General features: G+C 37.8%; 3 protein-coding genes across 4 annotated transcripts; 1 reads left to right on the top strand and 2 right to left on the bottom strand.

Annotated features, from left to right (window-relative positions):
* The first annotated feature begins 1,812 nt into the window (after nucleotides 1–1,812).
* LOC141835416 (pentatricopeptide repeat-containing protein At1g03100, mitochondrial-like) lies at nucleotides 1,813–4,672 on the top strand. The gene is made up of 2 exons (XM_074722869.1): nucleotides 1,813–1,897; nucleotides 1,988–4,672. Exon 2 carries the CDS (start codon nucleotides 2,049–2,051, stop codon nucleotides 4,365–4,367), a length of 2,319 nt encoding a protein of 772 aa, XP_074578970.1. The 5' UTR covers nucleotides 1,813–1,897; nucleotides 1,988–2,048; the 3' UTR covers nucleotides 4,368–4,672.
* Nucleotides 4,673–7,699: 3,027 nt separating this feature from the next.
* LOC141834876 (transcription factor bHLH25-like) lies at nucleotides 7,700–9,129 on the bottom strand. 2 transcript variants are annotated; one of them, XM_074722265.1, is made up of 5 exons: nucleotides 9,072–9,129; nucleotides 8,935–8,990; nucleotides 8,414–8,863; nucleotides 7,967–8,356; nucleotides 7,700–7,874 (listed from the first exon to the last, which is right to left on the bottom strand). In XM_074722265.1, exons 2-5 carry the CDS (start codon nucleotides 8,971–8,973, stop codon nucleotides 7,800–7,802), a joined length of 954 nt encoding a protein of 317 aa, XP_074578366.1. In that variant the 5' UTR covers nucleotides 8,974–8,990; nucleotides 9,072–9,129; the 3' UTR covers nucleotides 7,700–7,799. The 2 variants fall into 2 exon arrangements, with proteins under 2 accessions (XP_074578366.1, XP_074578365.1); XM_074722264.1 differs by having other exon boundaries at nucleotides 8,935–9,123.
* Nucleotides 9,130–12,481: 3,352 nt separating this feature from the next.
* LOC141835230 (ATP-dependent DNA helicase DDM1-like) lies at nucleotides 12,482–18,914 on the bottom strand. The gene is made up of 15 exons (XM_074722659.1): nucleotides 18,840–18,914; nucleotides 18,379–18,723; nucleotides 18,238–18,333; nucleotides 16,829–17,175; nucleotides 16,578–16,764; nucleotides 16,302–16,477; nucleotides 14,818–14,887; nucleotides 14,518–14,707; nucleotides 14,297–14,401; nucleotides 14,116–14,210; nucleotides 13,913–14,032; nucleotides 13,407–13,526; nucleotides 13,221–13,319; nucleotides 12,994–13,095; nucleotides 12,482–12,712 (listed from the first exon to the last, which is right to left on the bottom strand). Exons 1-15 carry the CDS (start codon nucleotides 18,912–18,914, stop codon nucleotides 12,482–12,484), a joined length of 2,358 nt encoding a protein of 785 aa, XP_074578760.1.
* Between the last annotated feature and the right edge of the window lie 639 nt (nucleotides 18,915–19,553).

Raw genomic sequence — 19,553 nt, 5'->3', positions numbered from 1 at the left:
GGAAAACATGGAGTATAAATTTTTTCACCACTTCAAACTAACCCTCAAATGAAATGTTTGTTATCCATGAATTATGATAATAAAAGTAAATCAAAAGTGCATAAAAATACGATGATATAATATAGACTTTGTTCTTACTCCACGACTTATGATTATTGATGAATTATTTGTCGTACTACTACGGTATCAAACATAATTATTAACCCCCTCTAGGAATGACCCGGATCATCAGTCGAGGAACACGATGATGTATGCTAATCTCTAGATAAGATTTTCATGGGGATTTGATTTTTGACTAAACAATAAGATCGATTCACAGAAAATGAGTAAAACTAATGAAAATATAAACATCTAACTACGATCATGACAAGGAAAAAGAAGTTGAAACAACATTAAGAGACATTTACGACAAACACAATGTAAACAAGAATTAAATGAAGCTAAGTACTAAAACATGTGTCAACCAACACAATTGACAAGAACAAACTAGAGTTGAAGGTTGATTGAAGGATTGAATCGTGGCTTGTGAAAGAAGGATCTCATGGAATGCGACGGAGGAGATTGGAATCCCGAATCTCTTCGATGTCGAGATGGTAGTGCTCAAAGCTTGTGGATGAAGCGGAGCTTCTCTCAATCGGGATGAGCTTGTGGACAAGAACGGATGTGAGATGGACTCTCTCTTTTCAATTGGTGAGAGAAAGGTAGCCGTCGGAGCTATGGATGAAGATCGTCGAAGATTCTTCCTTGGATGAAGGTGGAGTGAGGTCTAGAGAGGGAGATGAAGAGGGATGGAGGCTACGTGATGGATAGATCAGCAAGATGGCATGTGTCGTGACTCGTGAGTTCTCCATGAAATGAGATGAACCGGATTTGCTTCGATTGAACCAACTTTTTTTCTTCAACAAAAGATGGAATTTATCACCCAGCAGTCTCACACGATCAACTTCACGATCATTTATGAGGAGGTAAATCGAGAAGCTGCAATTGACCACAACGGGAGGACATTATCTTAGCTTCGTCAAAATTCGATCCTTGTCTACTTCAATAAATCTGTCATGTAGTAACTAATTCAACCATACTCCAGGGACGATTGAACCAGCCTTCTTTCTTGAGGTGAATGATGAATCAAACTCACAATTGAACCATTTTCAAATTGAAGAACCGTTGATTTCTTGAGGAGGAGGTGAGCCGGTCTTTGTTACTTGTTGAACCAACTTCAATATGAACCACTCTCAATTGAACCGGATCTATTTCAATTTTGAACCAACTCTACTAGATGAGTCACTCTCTTTAATCCTAACTTTGGATTAAGATTGGTTCAACTCGACTCTTCAAAGTTTATGGCTCATCTTGATTTTCTATAAAATCATATTCAAATTTTAGATATAATATAATAAATATAGGAAAAATTATATCTTCAAAATAAATTCAAAATTCATGATATAAATATAAATTTAAATAGAATTAAAATATCAAATATAAGAATTAAAATAATATATCAAAATAATGTTCATGAATCTAACCTCTCTTCTGAACCAGCACGTAATCGAACCCGGTTCATAAGGCCATTGGGGTATCCATTCGGTTCCCTCTTCCTTCTGAACCGGCATCGAACCCGGTTCAGAAGGCAATTGGGGTATCCAGTCGGCGGTTCCCTCTCCCTTCTTCCGCTCCGATCTCCACACCACACGGCCGCCGCTTCCTCCTCCCCGATCGGCTCCGCTCCCTCCCCGACGTGGCTTGCTCTGCTGCCGCTTCGTCACCGCCGGACCTCTCTCCTCCCTTCTCACGCTTCACCGGCGGAGTTGCGTACCGGAAGAGAATCCAAAACAGCGCACGCGACCGTACTAGGGAAACCCTTCAGGCGAGCCTGCTTTTTGATTGCGACTATTGTTTGGTTGGTGAATCTCACCTTCAGGCGTTTAAAAGATGGGAATTTCTGGATTGATTAGCAGAGTTTGATTGGGATATTTTTGTTTACTTTCAGGTGTAGGCTTTGAAAATCATCTTCTTGTTTCTTGGAATTGCTTCGCTGGATCGATTAACAAATGCTTTCTTCGAGGAGATTCAGCTTTCTATCTTCATCATGTTCAGCTCTTCGATACACCCTGACAAATACCTCTGGCTATGGGTCACTGGCTCGATTAAGCGATGAGTGCGATAAGCAGTTGATTTATTGTTCTGAAAGAAAAATGGAGCCAACCAGATTCATGACTCGGGACAATCCCTGTTTTAGAACATTCTCTACAGTGGCTGCTCCCCTATTAGTTCAAGCTTGTGATCCATCTCGAGTAGCTTTGGAGCTAGAACATGCAGTTGATGAGCAAAGATTTCAGGATGCATGGATTGCATATGAGAAGCATGTGCACATGGTTGGTCTCCCTAGGAAATCAGTCTTGAGTAACCTTATAGTTGGTTTTGCTGAGAGCTGTAATGCCCATTGGTTAAACAAAGCATATAGTGTCGTCAAGGCGGCTTTTGCGGAAAGTAAGCATGATCTATTGGAGAAAGATGTTCTTATTTACCTCGCTTTCATCCTTTCAAGATCACAGCTGTCTATCCTTGCAGCAAACATTGTAAGAACATTGGTAAAAATGGAAGCTTTCCCTTCTGTATCAGCTTGGTCAGGTATCATAGGCCACATGAGCCAAACATCGACTGGTGCATTGCTTGCTTCTGAGTTAATTATGGAGATTGGATATCTGTTCAAAGATAACAGGATCGATCCTCGTAAAAAGAGCAACAGACCTTTGCTAGCTATGAAGCCAAACGGTATTGCCTTTAAGATCGGTTTAACTGGATGCCTCGTTTTTGGAACTACCAGAAAAGCCGAGGAGCTTCTTGAACTAATGCCACGGATCAATGTGAAGCCTAATTCCAATTTACTGATTGTGATGGCTCAAATATATGAGAAAAATGGGCATAGAGATGAACTTATAAAACTAAAGAGGCATGTCGATGAGGCCATTGATCTTAACATTGTAGACTTTCAGCAGTTCTATGATTGCTTGCTTTCCTGTCATTTGAAGTTTAAGGATTTGGATGCAGCTGTGGAGATGATCCTAGACATGCTCAGAAAAGCTAAGGAAGCAAAGCAGTCTTTGGCTGCTGCAAGGTCATTGTTGCAAACCGTTGAAGCTGGAAGTTCAATTCATTGTGAAAACCCTGGACATGAGAAGTTGGATAGTTTGGACAAGTCTAAATTGATTAAGCTCCAGGCTCCTCTTTATTCTGTTTTCACCAAGGATCGGAGTTTTTCAAGGCTTGAAGCTGAGGCCAAAGAATCACTTGATTTGCTAACAGAAAAGTTACAGGCTAAGGTTGAACTTGTTAAATCTGAATGTGGCATCCTTCATCCAACCGAGAAAATGTATGCTAAACTCATAAGTTCTTTCCTTGAAGCTGACAAAATTAGTGAATTGGCATCTTTCCTAATCAAAGCAAGCAAGGAAGAAGCTCCTGTTTCCGTTGAAAATTCTGCTGTTGTTCAAGTAATAAATTCTTGTATTTCTATAGGTTTACTAGAACAGGCACATGATCTATTGGATGAGATGAGATTTTCCGGAATTAGAGTTGGTTCTTCTGTTTATTCTTCTCTCCTAAAAGCTTACTGTAAGGATGATCAACATGGTGAAGCACTGGCACTCCTAAAGGATGCCCAACGAGCAGGAATCCAGCTTGATTCAAGCTGCTATGATGCTCTTATCCAATCACGGATACAACAGAAAGATTCAAGTGGTGCTCTGCATATATTTAAGGAGATGAAAGAGTCCAACATACCAAGATTGACTCATGGGAGTTTTGAAACTTTGGTGAAAGGCTGTTCTGGGGGACTTGAAGCAGGTCTGATGGCTAAGCTATTAGAGGAAATAGAGGGCAGTCAGAATGTCGATACTGGTATTCATGATTGGAACAACGTGATTCATTTTTTCTGCAAGAAAAGACTGATGGGTGATGCTCAAAAATCTCTGAACAAGATGAAAGCTTTAGGCCACATGCCAAATGCTCAGACTTACCATTCTCTGGTTACTGCATATGCTGCAATAGGTGGGAAATATAATGAAGTAACAGATTTGTGGGGAGAAATGAAAGTTCTTGCAAATTCAAAGTCGATGAAATTTGACCAGGAGTTATTAGACTCATTACTGTATTGTTTTGTTAGGGGTGGCTTTTTCCTTCGAGCCATGGAAGTCATCGAGATGATGGAGCTCGATCAGATGTTCATAGATAAATACAAGTATAGGTCTCTTTGGTTGAAGTATCATAAGAGTTTGTACAAGGGAAAGGCCCCAAAGGTGCAGACAGAAGCTCAGCTGAAAAGAAGAGAAGCAGCTTTGGCTTTCAAGAGATGGATTGCCATAACATAAGAGTACAATGCCTGTTCCTGTTCAGATGATTTGTGCCTAAAAGTTTTCGTGTAATCCTATTGCAGAACAAGTTTCTTCTTCAAGATAAAAGACAACTATGGAATTGTTGCATTGGCTAAGGAAGCAGTTTTTGTTTGTCTGAAAGCAATTTTTGGATGGAGAGAAGAAGTTGAATGATCTTATTTGAGTAAGGCATGGAAAAGGAGTTTGATATGACAAATATGATGGTTGAATGATCTTATTCAAGAAAGGCATGGAAAAGGAGTTTGATATGACAAATATGAATGTTTTATTCAACTTTCTTGGTTAAACTTTCTTGGTTAAGTCAAGCAACTTGAAGAAGGCATTTTTGTTGGACAAGAAAACTTTGTAAATGATCTTCTCAAGAAGTTCAGGATGGAGAAGTATAATCTAATTAGCACACTAATGGATTATGGAGGCAAACTATTCAAGTTAGACGAAGACGAAGTGATAGATTCCACACTCTATAAAAGCTTGGTCAGGTGTTTGAGGAACTTAACTTGTAGAAGATCAGACAGTTTATGGTGTTGGTGTGGCAAGCCAATTTGTTCATGGATGTCAAAAAAGCAACTCATTACTGCTCTACCAACTTGCGAAGCTGAGTATGCTAAGCTCAATTCTCTTCCTCTCCTGTAGTGGTCAATTGTAACTTTTTTGATTTACCTCCTCACAGATGATCGTGAAATCGATCGTGTGGGACCGTTGAGATGGTGAATTTCATCTTTTGCTGTAGAGTATACTATAACATCTACTTATCTTAACCATATGATATGGTTAAGAAGCATGAAACCAAACTGCCTGAAGTTTTAGCTATCTATAAGAATTTGCATAGCAAATTAGTGATTGCTATGGGAAAGAACTCGTTTTATGATCACAGGAGCAAGCATACTGGTGTGTGCTTTCATTCAATTTGAGAGCATATCGAAAATAAGAATGTGGAGCTGGTACATGTGAAGATTCATGATCAAGTTGCCAACATTTTTACTAAACGGCATGGAGTTAAAACTCTTCAACAAATTCAACATCCAACTTGTGTGAAATATGGAGTTAAAATTTAAGAAGAAAAATATTGAAAAATGAAATAAATTTAATTTTTAGTTTACCAAAAAGGGTTCATATCCTAAGGAGTTAAAATATTTAGTGTGTATTGTCTAGGAGAGCTAGCATGAAAGGGTTCACCAAGAGACTTATTCTAAAGCAAGGCTGGTTCGGTACGGTATACATGATACTGTATACGATATGGAAAATTTTGATATAAGAAAAATTATATTGATATTGTATTAAAAATGTAGTATATTGAAATTTTAGTATATCGGATTTTCGATATGGTATAAATTTCATACTGTTCATATCGAAATATTTAGTATATCAAAATTTAGATATAGTATACGGTATCATATTGCACAAATTGAACAAATCAAATCGATAAAATATTAATTAATTTAATTTTTCATCAAATTAATCAAATATGATATTGATTTTTAAAAATCCACATCAGAATGTGTTAGGACAGCATCACAAGTTATTAAAGTTGGAATAAAATTAATTAATTAAAAAAATTACCAAAAACTTTTATATAGCAAAGATAAATAGGTTAATGATAAATTCGTTTATAGATTTGACTTAAGAAAAATATAAAAAATAAATACTTTAAATGGAAAAAAACATAATAGAAATGAGTTTATAATTATTTTTCTATCAAGTAAAAAATACTAATTAATTCTAAATTATTAAATCATATAAATAAAATTTAAAATGTATTATAAACACAATAATCGTAAATATTTTTTTTGAAATTTATTTCTCTTTCAATTCTAAATTACAATGGATTTTTTATTAAAAAAATTCAACATAATTGTGAGATGTTAATTTTTGAAATCCAACATTAAAGTGGAATTGATTTTTGAAAATCAACACCTAGAAATCCAACATTAAAGTGGAGGCAACTTGCTAGTTTTGGTCCAGTTCGATTGATAATATCAATTTAATCAAATTAAGAGTTTTAAAATCAAAATCGAATTGAATTATCCAAAATATTTTTTTTAAGAAAAATAAAATTTCAAAATAATCAAAATACCCTAATTAGAAAAATAAATAATTTATAAAAGAATTTATTTGGTATTTCAGTATATATCAAAAAATAGTAAATCTTATATCCATACCAATATCTAAAAGTTGGATACAATATAATATCGTATTAAAATTTTTGATATATTAAAATTTTCAATATGAATGATATATATCAATATGATATGTGTTATATATTAAAATTTTTGATATTTTCTCCACCCCTATTCTAAAGAGTCGAGTGATAATGAAATTCTCTATATAAATGTTCGGTGTAACTAATATTTAGTAGTCTTGTAGAGGAATCTTGAAGAGATTACATTGCTTGGTTGGAAGAATGTTTGAGTTTTTATTGAGTGTTAGTGAATCTTCTACAATAAATTGGTACCTCCCACAATTCAGCTCAAGTTTCTCTCCCAATGAACGCCATCAAAGCCCTAATACCAACTAGAAACTTATAATGCACAACTTCCCTATGAGAAGACTTTCGATATGGGAAAGATCCAATGAGGTGAAGGTGCAAATGTTTCACCATGTTACAATTACTAGTTTACTAATTCTTCCATAAAAGGTGGAATCCGCTACCCAGCGATCCCACACGATCAGTCCCACGATCATATATGAAAAGATAAATCGAGAAACTGTAATTGACTACGACGGAGGAGGATATTATCTCGGCTTCGTTGAGATTCGAACCCTTGTCCTATTCTACAACTCTGCTCCGTCGTAATCAATTCCGCTATGCCCTGAGGACCATTTTACTAATTCTTCCAAACTCAAAATTGCTCTATTAAACTCAATATTAAAAAAATGATAAATCCCAATTAGCCTAATTGACTATCTCTGGGAGTGACCGGTCCGGTCCCACGGAAGTTTTCTACTGGCCATAGAAGTTTCCACTGGCTCAACATCCTTTGATTGAGCTCCCTAAATACACCGTAATTAGGGATTGAACCGCAGATGCCTGGGTGACAACCTGAATGTCCTACCGCATACCATTGCCCTTGGACTCTATTAAACCAATATTAGCCAGTGAGAAAGAGGGCGATACATTAATTTAATGTCTACCTCTTCAAGCTGAACCAAAGCCATGAACACAATGAACAAGTTATTTGGGTGAACACTAATTCTGTGAAAAAATTTACATTACATTTTTTAATCTGTTCATATATTCAGATGATCTAACAGATCGTCCAATCCTTAAGGGCCTTATTGGATAGGAAACTAAAAACACCACCCCTTCAAGAACACGAGCTCGAATCGCAGTAAGAAAATGGCGTGGGAATCGAATGAATGAGCCTTTTTATTGGTACGTGGTAACTAACCTGCCATATTTGTCCATCTTCACTGTGGCTGTCTGAAAGCGGAGCTCAGTTTCTTGACGACCTCCTTCGCGGTCATGTCGAACTCCTCCTCGATCTGCTCAGAGATCGCCGGAGCGAGCACTGGGTTAGAGGAAGTTTTATGTGGGAGGGAGAGAAGAATCGAAAGGCTTCGTTGGTGCATCGAACCTGAGCCATGACGGTTATGTCGAGGGAAGAAGTCGTGAAGAGCATGACGCTGGTGTTGACGACCGAGAGGTGGATGCTCTCGATCTCCGACAGCGCCTTCACCAGCACGCCCTTGTGCTTCTCGCAGTGGATCTTGACGAGGATGGTGCTGTCGGAGATCTTGGCCTCGATCTCCGGCAGCGCTGACTCGTCGGAGTCGTCGTCGTCGTCGTCGCAGGAGCAGGAGGAGTGGCTGTCGTCGTCGTCGTCGCCGCACAGGTGGGACTTCTTGACCCGGACCGAGCCCGACTCGGCGGTCTTCCCCGCGGCTTGCTCCTCCAGGGACTTCACCTTCTCCTGGAGCTGCTTCAGGTACTTGATGGCGTCGCTGAGGACGGAGGTCTTGTCCATCTGCGCGCTGAGAATTTAGAGAGAGAGTTTTGGGATTCGGGAGGGATGGTGGATTACCTTCTTGAGGCCTGGAACAATGGCGGACAGGGCGATGAATCTCTGGTTGAGCTTCTCCCTCCGCTTCCTCTCGGCGATGATGTGCTCCTTGTTGCTGTGGCTCGGCTTCTTCGCCGCCCGGCTCGCTCCGCACCTGGACGCCTGCGGCCCGAACATGGCCTCCAAGTCCATCTCTTTCTTCGGACTCACCGCGGGAGCAAGGCCGCCATAGAAGCTCTCGTCGATGCTCATCAGCTCGCCTGGTCTGCCAAAGGAGAGGAAGCTCGGGGAGGAGGCGCTTCTGGTCTTCGGAGACTTCCTCGGCTTCAGGGGAGCTGCTGCTGCTGCCGCCGCCGCCGGTGGTGGTTGCTCCGAGGAGAGAGATAGAGACTGCTGCAGCTCTGCAATTTGCTGCGCTGTGAATTGCTGCTCCATCACCTCCCACTGATCGAACATTTCTCCTTCCATTCCCTGCCGATCGATCACAAAAAAAAGAGGAATTCAGTGATCTTTAATTTGCTTTGATTTTAATTTCTACTCACCAGATGAGAGTTCCACCCTGCTGCGGCTGCTGCTTCCATGCCGATTGGGCTTTGCTCTGCAAATACACAGCAAAAGATTGCCAATTGCTTCAGAGATGGAACACCAAAAGCTTGAAGAAATATATACGAGTTCATACCGGAAAGTTAATAAAAAAAGTGGGGAAAATGGAATGATAACTTGGGGATCAATTTTTCTTCCAGTTTCTGCATGTTCTTTTAATGCTGACATTGGTCCTTCTTATAAGGCTACAGAATCTTTTCTCCCTCTCTTTGTCTGCGTACTGTTCTTCAATCTTTTTCTTAATTAATAAAACGCCTGTTAATGGAAGCAGATGCTTGCTTAGGTGGATAGTCAAGATACTATACCATCCAGTGATGGATTTGTGGAACTGCTTTGGATTTTGGAAATGGATCTCAGAGGGAAAATCTAGCAAATGGGGGACCATAATGAGCAGGGATGAAATTTACTGGTTCATGAGCACATACACATGGAGTATTTGTTCCAGGATTAAGAAATAGAAGCTTCTTAAATTAATGTATTGGTTTTCAAAGTTACCTGATTTTTGTATGATCCTGGATGAGTGGGTTGGTTGGGAATAGTTTGCAGATTGAGCCAGATGATAGGGCTCGTCGAGCCAAGCAATATGATCGATCGGATAAAGCAGGTCAAGAGGAGCCGAATGAGCTAAATGCTTGTCTGAACTAGACAAAAGACTAGCACTAACAAAACAAATAGACAAATTTATTGTGAGGTATTAAGAAGAAAAACAGAACTTTTATTAACAAAATTGAGAGGTATTTTTAAAAATAAAAGGACAAAGTACTATTTCTATCTTAAAAAGCATGTTGGAATGAGATGAAAATATTTGTGGTTGGTAGTACAAAAAAATTATACATTTTCTTTGAAACTTGTCTCTCAAAGTTAAAATGTTAGGAAGCAATCTTGGATGATTTATCTAATGGCTTTCTTTCCATTCTCACTTCCTGAACTCATGCAGGTATCTTAATAAGAAGTTGGCTTGTTCTGCCAAGAAAATAAAGATGGTTGTTGAAGAAAGAAAAAACTCTGAAGTAAGTTTCCTTTCTAACTTGATCTTTTGAGTTACCTCGTCAGTAAACAATTTCAATGTAGTTACAATTTCTACAATTGCAAAAAGGATTATATGAAAGAAGAAAACCTGTTCTTACTGTGACTGGTGTGTAATGCATGCCAACCATTAATGAGTCTTAATTATATTTCTTCATACTGCCTTAAACAAGTTGTGGACTTGCATAAAATACCTGAGATGAATTATTGTTCAATTATTGACGATAACTCCATTGCAGCTCTGCAGTTTATGAAAAATGTTTTTAGTCGAAACCGAATAAAACCATAAGATCTGAAACTTGACTGAAAAGGAGCAGTCAAATAAATTCATGGTGAAGCAACGCAAAACATTAAATGCTGCTACTGTGGAATTGTGATGGAGAAGGAAGAAGGCACGTAAGAATTAATAGTTCTTTCCAAAAGGAAAAAAAGAAATAAGAACAGCACCAGTGGTTACAAAGCCAATTTCAGCTATTGGCAAATTGTTTAAAGAGCACATGATCAATTGTTTACTTGCAAGCCTAGTGGCCCACCTGTCTGCAGTCACCTTCATTCATTCTAAGGAATCAAGAGAAAGCCATTGTTCATTTTTTTATGTAATCCTTTGAATTTTATGGAGTGTAGGTGCATCATTGTTACTGCCTTTAGGATTGTGTTCCCTAACTGGGCCATAGTTCTTGATTGGATCAGACTTCAACTGCTTGTTTTAATTAAGACTATTTTGAGGGGATGAAGCCAAGCTTCGTCTACTGTTGTTGATGTTTAGTGCTCAGAAATCCTTCATTGCTTGGTACTATAAGACCCAAGGAATTCTCTTGCAACAACACTCTATGATAATTTTAGAAATATGATCGAATTGCAATGGTTCTCAAATGATAAAATGTCATTGAGAATCTGCCTTGTTTACAATGAGCAATTGTAACAGATTTTATTCAAATATGATCGAATCTGTCATGCAGATATGGCAAAGTTGCGTAAGGCAACTAAGGGACATCATGAAGGAAGCATTGAGGTGGTGTTAGTAGCTCGTGGAGAATACTTAGCACAACCAAGTTAACAGCTCGATGTTTGAGAAATCCGAGAAGCTACAATGAGACATGCAAGGGACCACGGATGAGAAACATCAAGGGCAATGTTAACAACAACCAATGAGGCACTACATAAATGAAATGTGAAGGATGACATGTAAAATAAGTTGAGAATTTGATGCATCCGAGGGACAAATTATCTGATAGGAAACAACTGTGAGGCTAAGCCTTCACAATCAAATTACAAAAGTAAGCTCTAGTAAGCAATGAGAGTTAAAAGTACACATGGGGCATGAGTAAAATCTTAACTTAGGTGGACTTGACCATTAGGATGATCATAATCAACAATCTAATCGACTAAAGGGTGTTCTCAATCGGCTAATGGTTGAGTCAATCAAGTAATCGACTGGAGAGCAGCTGACAAACAAAATGATTCCATTCAACACTACGGCTGAGAATCAATTGTTCAGTTGATCCAGTTGATTGATGGAGAGCTGAATTAATTAAGAAAATGACATGACTAAGCCAATTAAATAGTCGACTGGCCTATAGCCAATCAACTATAGGTGAGATTTGATCAGCTAATGCTACAATAGCAAAAATGGAAAGAAAAAAGTCATCGAACTGCTGAGATGGCTGATGGTAAGAACCAGGTATTGCTGAGATTGATCAAGAATGCATTAGTCTACAAGTTTTATATGGGGTAGAAATGAATCAACTGAAGATGCAAGCATAAATTTAATTTTAAAAAAAGGACTTTTAGTTGAACTGCTTAGTGTTATGATCAATTCACTTGAGATAAGAAATATAACTAATCTCATAATTGAAACCTGAAAGAATTACCTCCCGACTCCAAAGCCTTCACTAGCTCTTTTAGAAAGAAAAGCAACTGCATAAACTGTCAAGAAACCTAGAACAGTCCACAGAGGCAGAAGACAAACACATTAGAAACAGATGGCATGCAATTAACAAAATTGTATAAACACACAAACCTAAATCCGTAGTAGCATACAGTAGCACAAATTTGTCACAGGGGATGAAGACGATGAAAATGCCACAGCTCTAAATGCTCCAATTAGGAAGATATCTTTGCGTATTAGACAACTGCATAATTAACTCAAGAATAATACGGTGACACATGTAAATGGCAGCTGCATAATGAACTCTGATTCAATGTACAAAACTGATCAGAGGTATTCGTGAATCCAGAGATTAGTACCGTGAGTTATCATTAGGACTTACAAAATATATACTACTGTCAAAAACACGAGATACAGTGTGCATATCCAAAAAAATATACTGCATCAGTTGTTCAGACTTCACAGCAGGGTTTGGTTTAAATCAACAGAAATGTTAGTAACAACTTCTATTTGGTTACTTGCATCATCATGGCCAGCCAAAACAAAACCAAGACAAAGCATGTGATTAGAAATCAAGCAGTGAGTGACGACAACATGCCACCACTTTGTGCTGGGATCACCACCTCCCACCCGGGTCCTCTAAGTGGTAGGACACAACTGCTAACTGGAGTGCCACCATCAACGGGTACTACTAGGTCGCTCCGATCCATGACCCTGACCAAATCGTCCTCGCTGATGTCTGTTTCGATCAGCTTATCATCGGGATCCTCCTTATTCCGAAGCAATGCCAGCAGTTCTGATTCCTGATTTTAATCCCCAAAGGGGAAAAAACAAAAAGGTACACTAGATTATGTAATCGTAGGAAATGAAAGAGAAAAAAATCAACGCAACAAACTTTCTTAAGTTTATGCTCTAGATAGATTTAGTTGTTTAGATAGAGCATGTAAAGTATGCATATATATGCTTATTTTTATCGACAAATAACAATAGATACTGCAATTCTACAAATTGATGTATATATTTATCATAGTTTTTAATTTTAGCTATATTGGTTTCATATATTAAATTAGAAGATTAGACTGACCTCTAGTGTATTGGTTTTCTGCCGATCTTGCTGGAACTGTCCCTTGGCAATAACAACATGCTCCAACTTCATTTTTTCGAAGGCTTTCTTTATTATCCGTCCCTACAAGCATCAAGAATAATGAGCCTATTTTTCTCAGGAATTGTTGCTTCAGATCCATTAAGGTTTGTATTCTCTTAAAATTGCAATCTAAGAACCCTAATAGACATACAAAAATCTTAGTATACCTCCACAGAATGTGATGTTGCTAATCTATAAACATGTACTGGCTTTGTTTGCCCAATCCTGTGGCATCGATCCATCGCCTGCAGATCCATTTGAGGATTCTATATTCCAGGAATCGTTAGTTAGTTGCTGTCAAAACTTTGAATTACTTTTCAACTGCTCAATTCAAAACTAGTTAGAAAGATTACCCAGTCACTGTCGTACAAGATGCATGTATCAGCAGCAGTAAGATTAATACCGAGCCCACCTGCCCGAGTGCTGAGAAGAAAAATGCTAACATTGCTGTTTAGATCATTGAACGCCTCTATCTGTCAAAGTTGATGTATCTTTTAGTACAGAAGAATGGCTGCCGATTGTGCTATTAATCAGGAGCAAACTTGATTAAATAAACATCACAGGTAAAAATGGATCAGTTGCTGTTAGCAGATATAATTTTGGAAATTGGAATACTGGATTATCTCTTATTTTACATGATAAAATCTCCAATGTTCTTTTTCCCATGGTCGTACTGAGCACACGAGGATAGATTTCAAACAGTAAGAATATGCAAAAAAAATATATATATATATGGATGTTAATAGCCATATGTTTTCCGAAGTCAGGAGATGCACATATATGTCATTAAGCAAGTAGCAGATTTATTAATGGATAGTAATAGTTTTAATTGCAGGAAACCAAGATCAGATGATGTTACCTGTTTTTTCCTTTCATCCAGTTTAATTTGGCCATCAATTCTACAAACCTCAAGGCGTTTCTCACTTAAGAAATAGTCTATGATGTCCAAAACTTTAGTCCACTGAGAGAAAATTAGAACCTGAAAAATAGGGTTTCATTGGGTTATAAACAAATATATTTAAAATGAATCATGAACCAATCCAAAACACCAGAGAGACATACTTTGTGCTTCCTAGCCAAGAGCAAAGTTAATAACCTGTCCATCAGACGGAATTTGCCACACTGTTCTAAAAGTTTTTCAATAGGTGGATATAAAGCTGCAGGAAAAGAGAAAAAGATAAGATGAGGGTTCAGATGCAACTAAGGACATTAACAGACATGTTTGGTGAGTGCAAGTGCATACTTGATTCATCATAGGCAGAATGCAAAAGATCAGGGTGGCTGCAATTCTTCCTAAGCTGAATCAGCAAGTTATTCAACTTCCCTTTCATGCCTGGTCTCAATGTTACTGCAATATAATTGTGACATTGAAATTAAATATAGTCAATTTTTCTAGGGCATGCTATTGGCATCCATATTTTCTAGCTCTGCTAATTTACATAATCAAGAAATTTTTTTCCTTACCAATCTCTGCTTCTTCTTGCAAGTAATCTTCAAGTGTCTTATTGACCAAGTGCTCCTGTATATGTTTTTGATGGTCAGTCATATTAGCATAGAGTATGATCTCCTTTTTTCTTGGAAGCATTTGCTCCACATTTTCCTTCATTCTTCTTAAAAGGAAAGGACGCAATATAGAATGGAGCTTCATGACAACCTTAAAAAACAAAAAATATGTATTCTTAAAAAACATAGATGATAAAATATATACATTCTAAACAAAGCATAAATGATAACTATAGAAGACAGTCAGCTAAGATAAAATACCTGAACCCTTTTTTTCTCTTCACTCTCCTCTGAGTTGCTATCACCATTGGCTTTGCCAGACAAATCAAACCTTTAAAAAAGAATGAATGCAAATGATAATTAACTTCTTAACTTAACTATTTAAATTTCATAAATTAGATTAAAATTTATACAAAAAGAGAAATAATAGTAGTATTTGATAGTTGATAGTTACTTTCAGAACTAAAATAAACATAGACAACCCTAATGGTGCATTTGGTTAACAGATAAGAAATAGAATACATAAATGTCCCACCCAAATAATACAATAGATAAGACTACAAAAAATAAGTATTTCTTGGTTTGATTTTGTTCTTATGTTGATTGGCGGTGCACAAAGAATAATTTTCACAATGAAAATACATAAATAACTCATCTTACTTTCACTATTTGGATTGACTGTCACAACATTTAATTGGTCTATGCGACCCAACTAACCTAGCCATCTCAACTGACCCAATAGTTCGATTTTAGCCCAACCAACCCAACTAGCCAACCGATTGTCTGGTCTTCCTTGCAAACTCAGGTTGACTGTCCACCCACCCAGCCAACTCAGGTTGTTCAACAAAAAGGAAGAGGCTCTGCCTCTCAAATCTTTTTTGAAAAAAAACAGTGACACAAACTACAATTTTTTAAGATGAGAACAAGGTTTATCGCTCCTCTTGATCATTCTCTACTCTTCTCTCTTCTCATCTTCCATCTATGTAGTACATGTTCTCTCGTCTTTTCTCCTAGAGTAAATGCACTGTCAGACTCATAACAGCTTGATTCTGAAGTGAAACAAACTATAATTTTTGGAGATGAGAATAAAGTTTATCACTTGTCTCAATCTTTTTCTACTCTCTTCTCATCCCACACATGTTCCTACTCTCATCACTCTTCCGATCTGCATCTTCACCATCTGTTATCTTTCTTCTCTTATGTCATTCTTATCTTCTCCTTCTAACACTAAACCCGCACAACTAAAATCAGAAAAGAGTGATAAATGCATGCTAACATAAGGTGCAAGAGAACTGAGCTGTGAACATCTTGTAATCAAATTTTATGAATACCCATCTAGGAACTGTAATCAAATTTTATGAATACCCATCTAGGAAATAAATCCTTATCATTATTCAAACTCTTGATGAGATGAGAAAATATAATGCAAAATGAAATTTAACAGAGACCAAAGTTCAGCCAGATTGTTGTGCAGAGGTGAACATAGTTTATCACTTCTCTCAATCTTTCTCTACTCTCTTCTCATCTTACACATGTTCTCACTCTCTTCACTCTTCTAATCTGAATCTTCTCCATCTGTTATCTTTCTTCTCTTATGTCATTCTGATCTTCTCTTGCTAACACTAAACCCGTGTATAAAATCAGATAAGAGTGATAAACACATGCTTACATGGTGCAAGAGAACTGAGCAGTGAGCATCTTATAATCAAATTGTATGAATATCATATAGGAAAATAAATCCTAACCATGATTCAAACTCTTGATGAGATGAGAAAATGTCAGGCAAAATGAAATTTAACAGAGACCAAAGTTCAGCCAGATTGTTGTGCAGAGGTGTTCCAGTGAGAAGAAGCTTATTTTCCATTGGCAGGCGTCTCAGTTCTCTCAACAACAAACATTTTGAATTTTTCAACCGGTGTCCCTACCAAGAGATAGAAGGCATAAATAAAAACACCATACCAAAAGGATCGCAGTAGTATTCACTGACAAAGGTCATAACAAGAGCTCAGTTTATGAATTACCTCATCAACAACAACATACTTCCATCTATAGTGAGCTAGAAACTTTGCATCATGAAATGCAACCTCATATGAAGTAACGATTAGAGGAAATTTAGGGCTGATCTGCTTAGGCATTTGTTTCCTCCTTATCTCTGCTCTTTCTTGCTTTGTCCCATGATATATAATAGCAGTCATTGAAGGAACAAACCTGATAAAGAATTCCTACATCAGGCAAAGAAGTCTGTCGAACATGTCAATGAAAATTGCTTTACCTAGAAATCTCATTGACCCAATTTGAGAGTGTAGAAAGGGGAGCTATGATCATGTAAGGTCCATCCAAACCGTTTCCTTTAAGATGTGCAAGAAATCCTATCGTTTGAATGGTTTTCCCAAGACCCATCTGATCTGCTAAAATTCCATTCAGACCATTTTGCCACAATGAGATAAGCCATTTCACACCTTTAATCTGATAAGGCTTCAATTTTCCTCCAGTCATCAAAGGCACAAGTTCAGCCTGCTCTTTCTCAGCCCTCACCTCCTCTGTCACATTAGCATCTTCAGAAGACACTTGTTCATGCGACCTTGTCAGCATAGCTCTAACTGCAGTCTTGGCTTTCTTCTGAATATCAATGTATCACTATCGTTTTTAAACTAATTATTGAAGAAGTAGGGAAGGTGGCTTTAAAGATCTGCTATGCTAATGGGATAAAAAGTGTCCTGGTTATTGCATAATTAGCATACCTCTTGGTTTGCCTTAGAGAGATATCTAAAATCATAGTAGATTTCTCATATCCAGAAAAAAAAAATGCATATTCATTAAGAAGCTAGACATGCAAAATGCTTAACTAATCCTTCATCAGCCATTTTGATTTAGCTGAGAAATTGATTAACCTTGTAGAGATCGTATTAGGCCACAACTTGAGAAGAGAAAAATTATCAAGAATTGAATAAAATGCAAAGAGATTGCACTCCAGCAGAGTTCGAGAATGTGCTTGTAAACTAAGAACCACAGGCTGTGAGGAAATTTAACAGTAGTTAAACACAGTAAAGAATGCACGAGAAAATGATACCAGAAAATTAGCTGTAACAACCATCTTTCAATGCATGTTTTTGAACACAGGAAAGAATGCATGGGTTTGAAAAGGGAGTGTGAAGTAATCGCCAAGGGACATTGTTACATCTCCACTTAACTGTTCCCTCTGAAATCCTGCTAAAGAAACTAACAACCGTATTTCACTCAAATTTAGCAGCGATTAGTGCAGTAAATAAATGAGCTAATCTTGCCCGATATTTTACATCGGACTAAAGGAAATGGTCGGAACCTGACATAAACCATAATCTAGCAGCGATTAATGCAGTAAATAAGTGAGCTAATCTTGCACGATATTTTACATCGTACTCAAGGAAATGGTCGGAACCTGACATAAACCACAATTTAGCAACGATTAATGCAGTAAATAAGTGAGCTAATCTTGCACCATATTTTACATCATACTCAAGAAAATGGTCGGAACCTGACATAAACCAATAAGTATTGGAAGGAAATACACCCTTAACACACAACGGTATGCAATAAGCAGAATATCTGGCTAAAAATTGGTATTTATAACTTTAAGCAACCTCGCAACAGTAGAGTAACATATAGAAAAACTACATAGAAAATTGTGAAAAGAGCACTCACGCTGTTATATTGAGTGGTAGGCTTCCTCTTGCGACCTCGTCCAGTCTTCTTTTCTGTTGGCTCATCCTCTGTCTCCACATGGTTCTCTGTCTTGCTCTGCCATCAAAAACTAACCATAAGAGCTTACCTAAATTAAACAACGTGAAACAAAGCTAGACCCAAAGCAATTACAAAAGAGATATTATCCATCTTCTCTAGTAGGAACTCTGAGTATAGTTGGGTTTGTGTCAGCAGCTCATCCAACTTGCTGAATCGAAGCTTAGAGTTTAGACCATCACGAGTCGCATCTTGCGTCATCCCCTCTTGCTTCACTCGAGCTTCCAGCATCTTCTCCTCTTCTTCGGCCATGGCTTGCGAGACTAGGGATGCGCCCCCATTCTTTGCCTCCAGTTCGAGTGGCAGACCGGAATTTTCACCAGCCACACGGTTCTCCCCAACGTCGCCGATTTGCGGCTTCTCTAGCGCAGACTTATCGTCACAAATTTCCTGTTTCAACATCATTTTTAAAAAAAGGAAAAAGGAAAACCTCAACATCACGCCGAAAACGAACAGACTCCAAAATCGGTGGATCAACAAGGTTTCGGCATCGAACATCGAACAACCTCATCTTGCAAAACGGACGTCGGGGACCTCGCAGCTCCATCTCTCAAAACCCCGTTCTCCCTCTCCTCGTCCATCGTTTTTTTCCGAAACCTAAAAAACAGGCGAACAGAGATGGATTGAAAGATTAGAAATTACCGAAATCGGAAGAAATGGGTCTTCAAAACATGAACAAATCCACCAAAAATCAAAACCTAGATCTGTTCTACGATTCAAACCCAAATCGCTCGAAAAGAGAGAGAGAGAGAGAGAGTCCAGTGGCCGGGCGATATTTGTAGGGCGCAGCGGATCGGAATTTGAGCGGGCAAGTGTGGGCGTGGTTAGCGTGGAGGAACCGGATTTGTTTAAAAGGCTTGTCGATGGACATATTTACAGTAGAGCCACTGCGCCGAAAAGCTCTTAAAACTCCGTTTGTTTAGTCTTAAACCTGGAGATGACCGTTGGAGGGCGAAATAGTAAAATCGGAGGGTAGGATTCAAATCGTCTCGTACTCTGCAGCAGCAGCAGATTTCATGTCACCTTCCAAAGAACGAAGTGATGGAGTTTTATTTTTATTAAAAAAAAGTTTGTTTAAATAAGTTTTTTTTTATTGTCACCTATTTAATTTTTTTATATATAATCTAAATATTTTACAGGAGATCTTCGTATTAAATAAGATTTTTTAAACATTCAATTATTTTAGTAAATTTGAAAGTGTGATTTTTTTAATAATTTAA

This window comes from Curcuma longa, chromosome 9 (assembly GCF_044706935.1).
Source record: "Curcuma longa cultivar G26 ecotype Majalengka, Jawa Barat chromosome 9, ITB_CL_G26_1.1, whole genome shotgun sequence".
In the NCBI taxonomy this organism is placed as follows: Eukaryota; Viridiplantae; Streptophyta; class Magnoliopsida; order Zingiberales; family Zingiberaceae; genus Curcuma; species Curcuma longa.
This window is presented reverse-complemented; position numbering and strand designations above follow the sequence as displayed.

Coding starts and splice junctions, on each gene's coding strand:
- LOC141835416 (XM_074722869.1), top strand. CDS start 2,049: ATGCTTTCTTCGAGGAGATTCAGCTTTCTATCTTCATCATGTTCAGCT.
- LOC141834876 (XM_074722264.1), bottom strand. CDS start 9,069: ATGAACTCGTATATATTTCTTCAAGCTTTTGGTGTTCCATCTCTGAAG. Junction 8,864..8,934: donor CAGGGTGGAACTCTCATCTG/GTGAGTAGAAAT, acceptor ATCGATCGGCAG/GGAATGGAAGGAGAAATGTT. Junction 7,875..7,966: donor ACATAACCGTCATGGCTCAG/GTTCGATGCACC, acceptor ATCTCTGAGCAG/ATCGAGGAGGAGTTCGACAT.
- LOC141835230 (XM_074722659.1), bottom strand. CDS start 18,914: ATGGACGAGGAGAGGGAGAACGGGGTTTTGAGAGATGGAGCTGCGAGG. Junction 13,320..13,406: donor TCTTGTACGACAGTGACTGG/GTAATCTTTCTA, acceptor CCTGGAATATAG/AATCCTCAAATGGATCTGCA. Junction 13,096..13,220: donor CAACATCACATTCTGTGGAG/GTATACTAAGAT, acceptor TGATGCTTGTAG/GGACGGATAATAAAGAAAGC.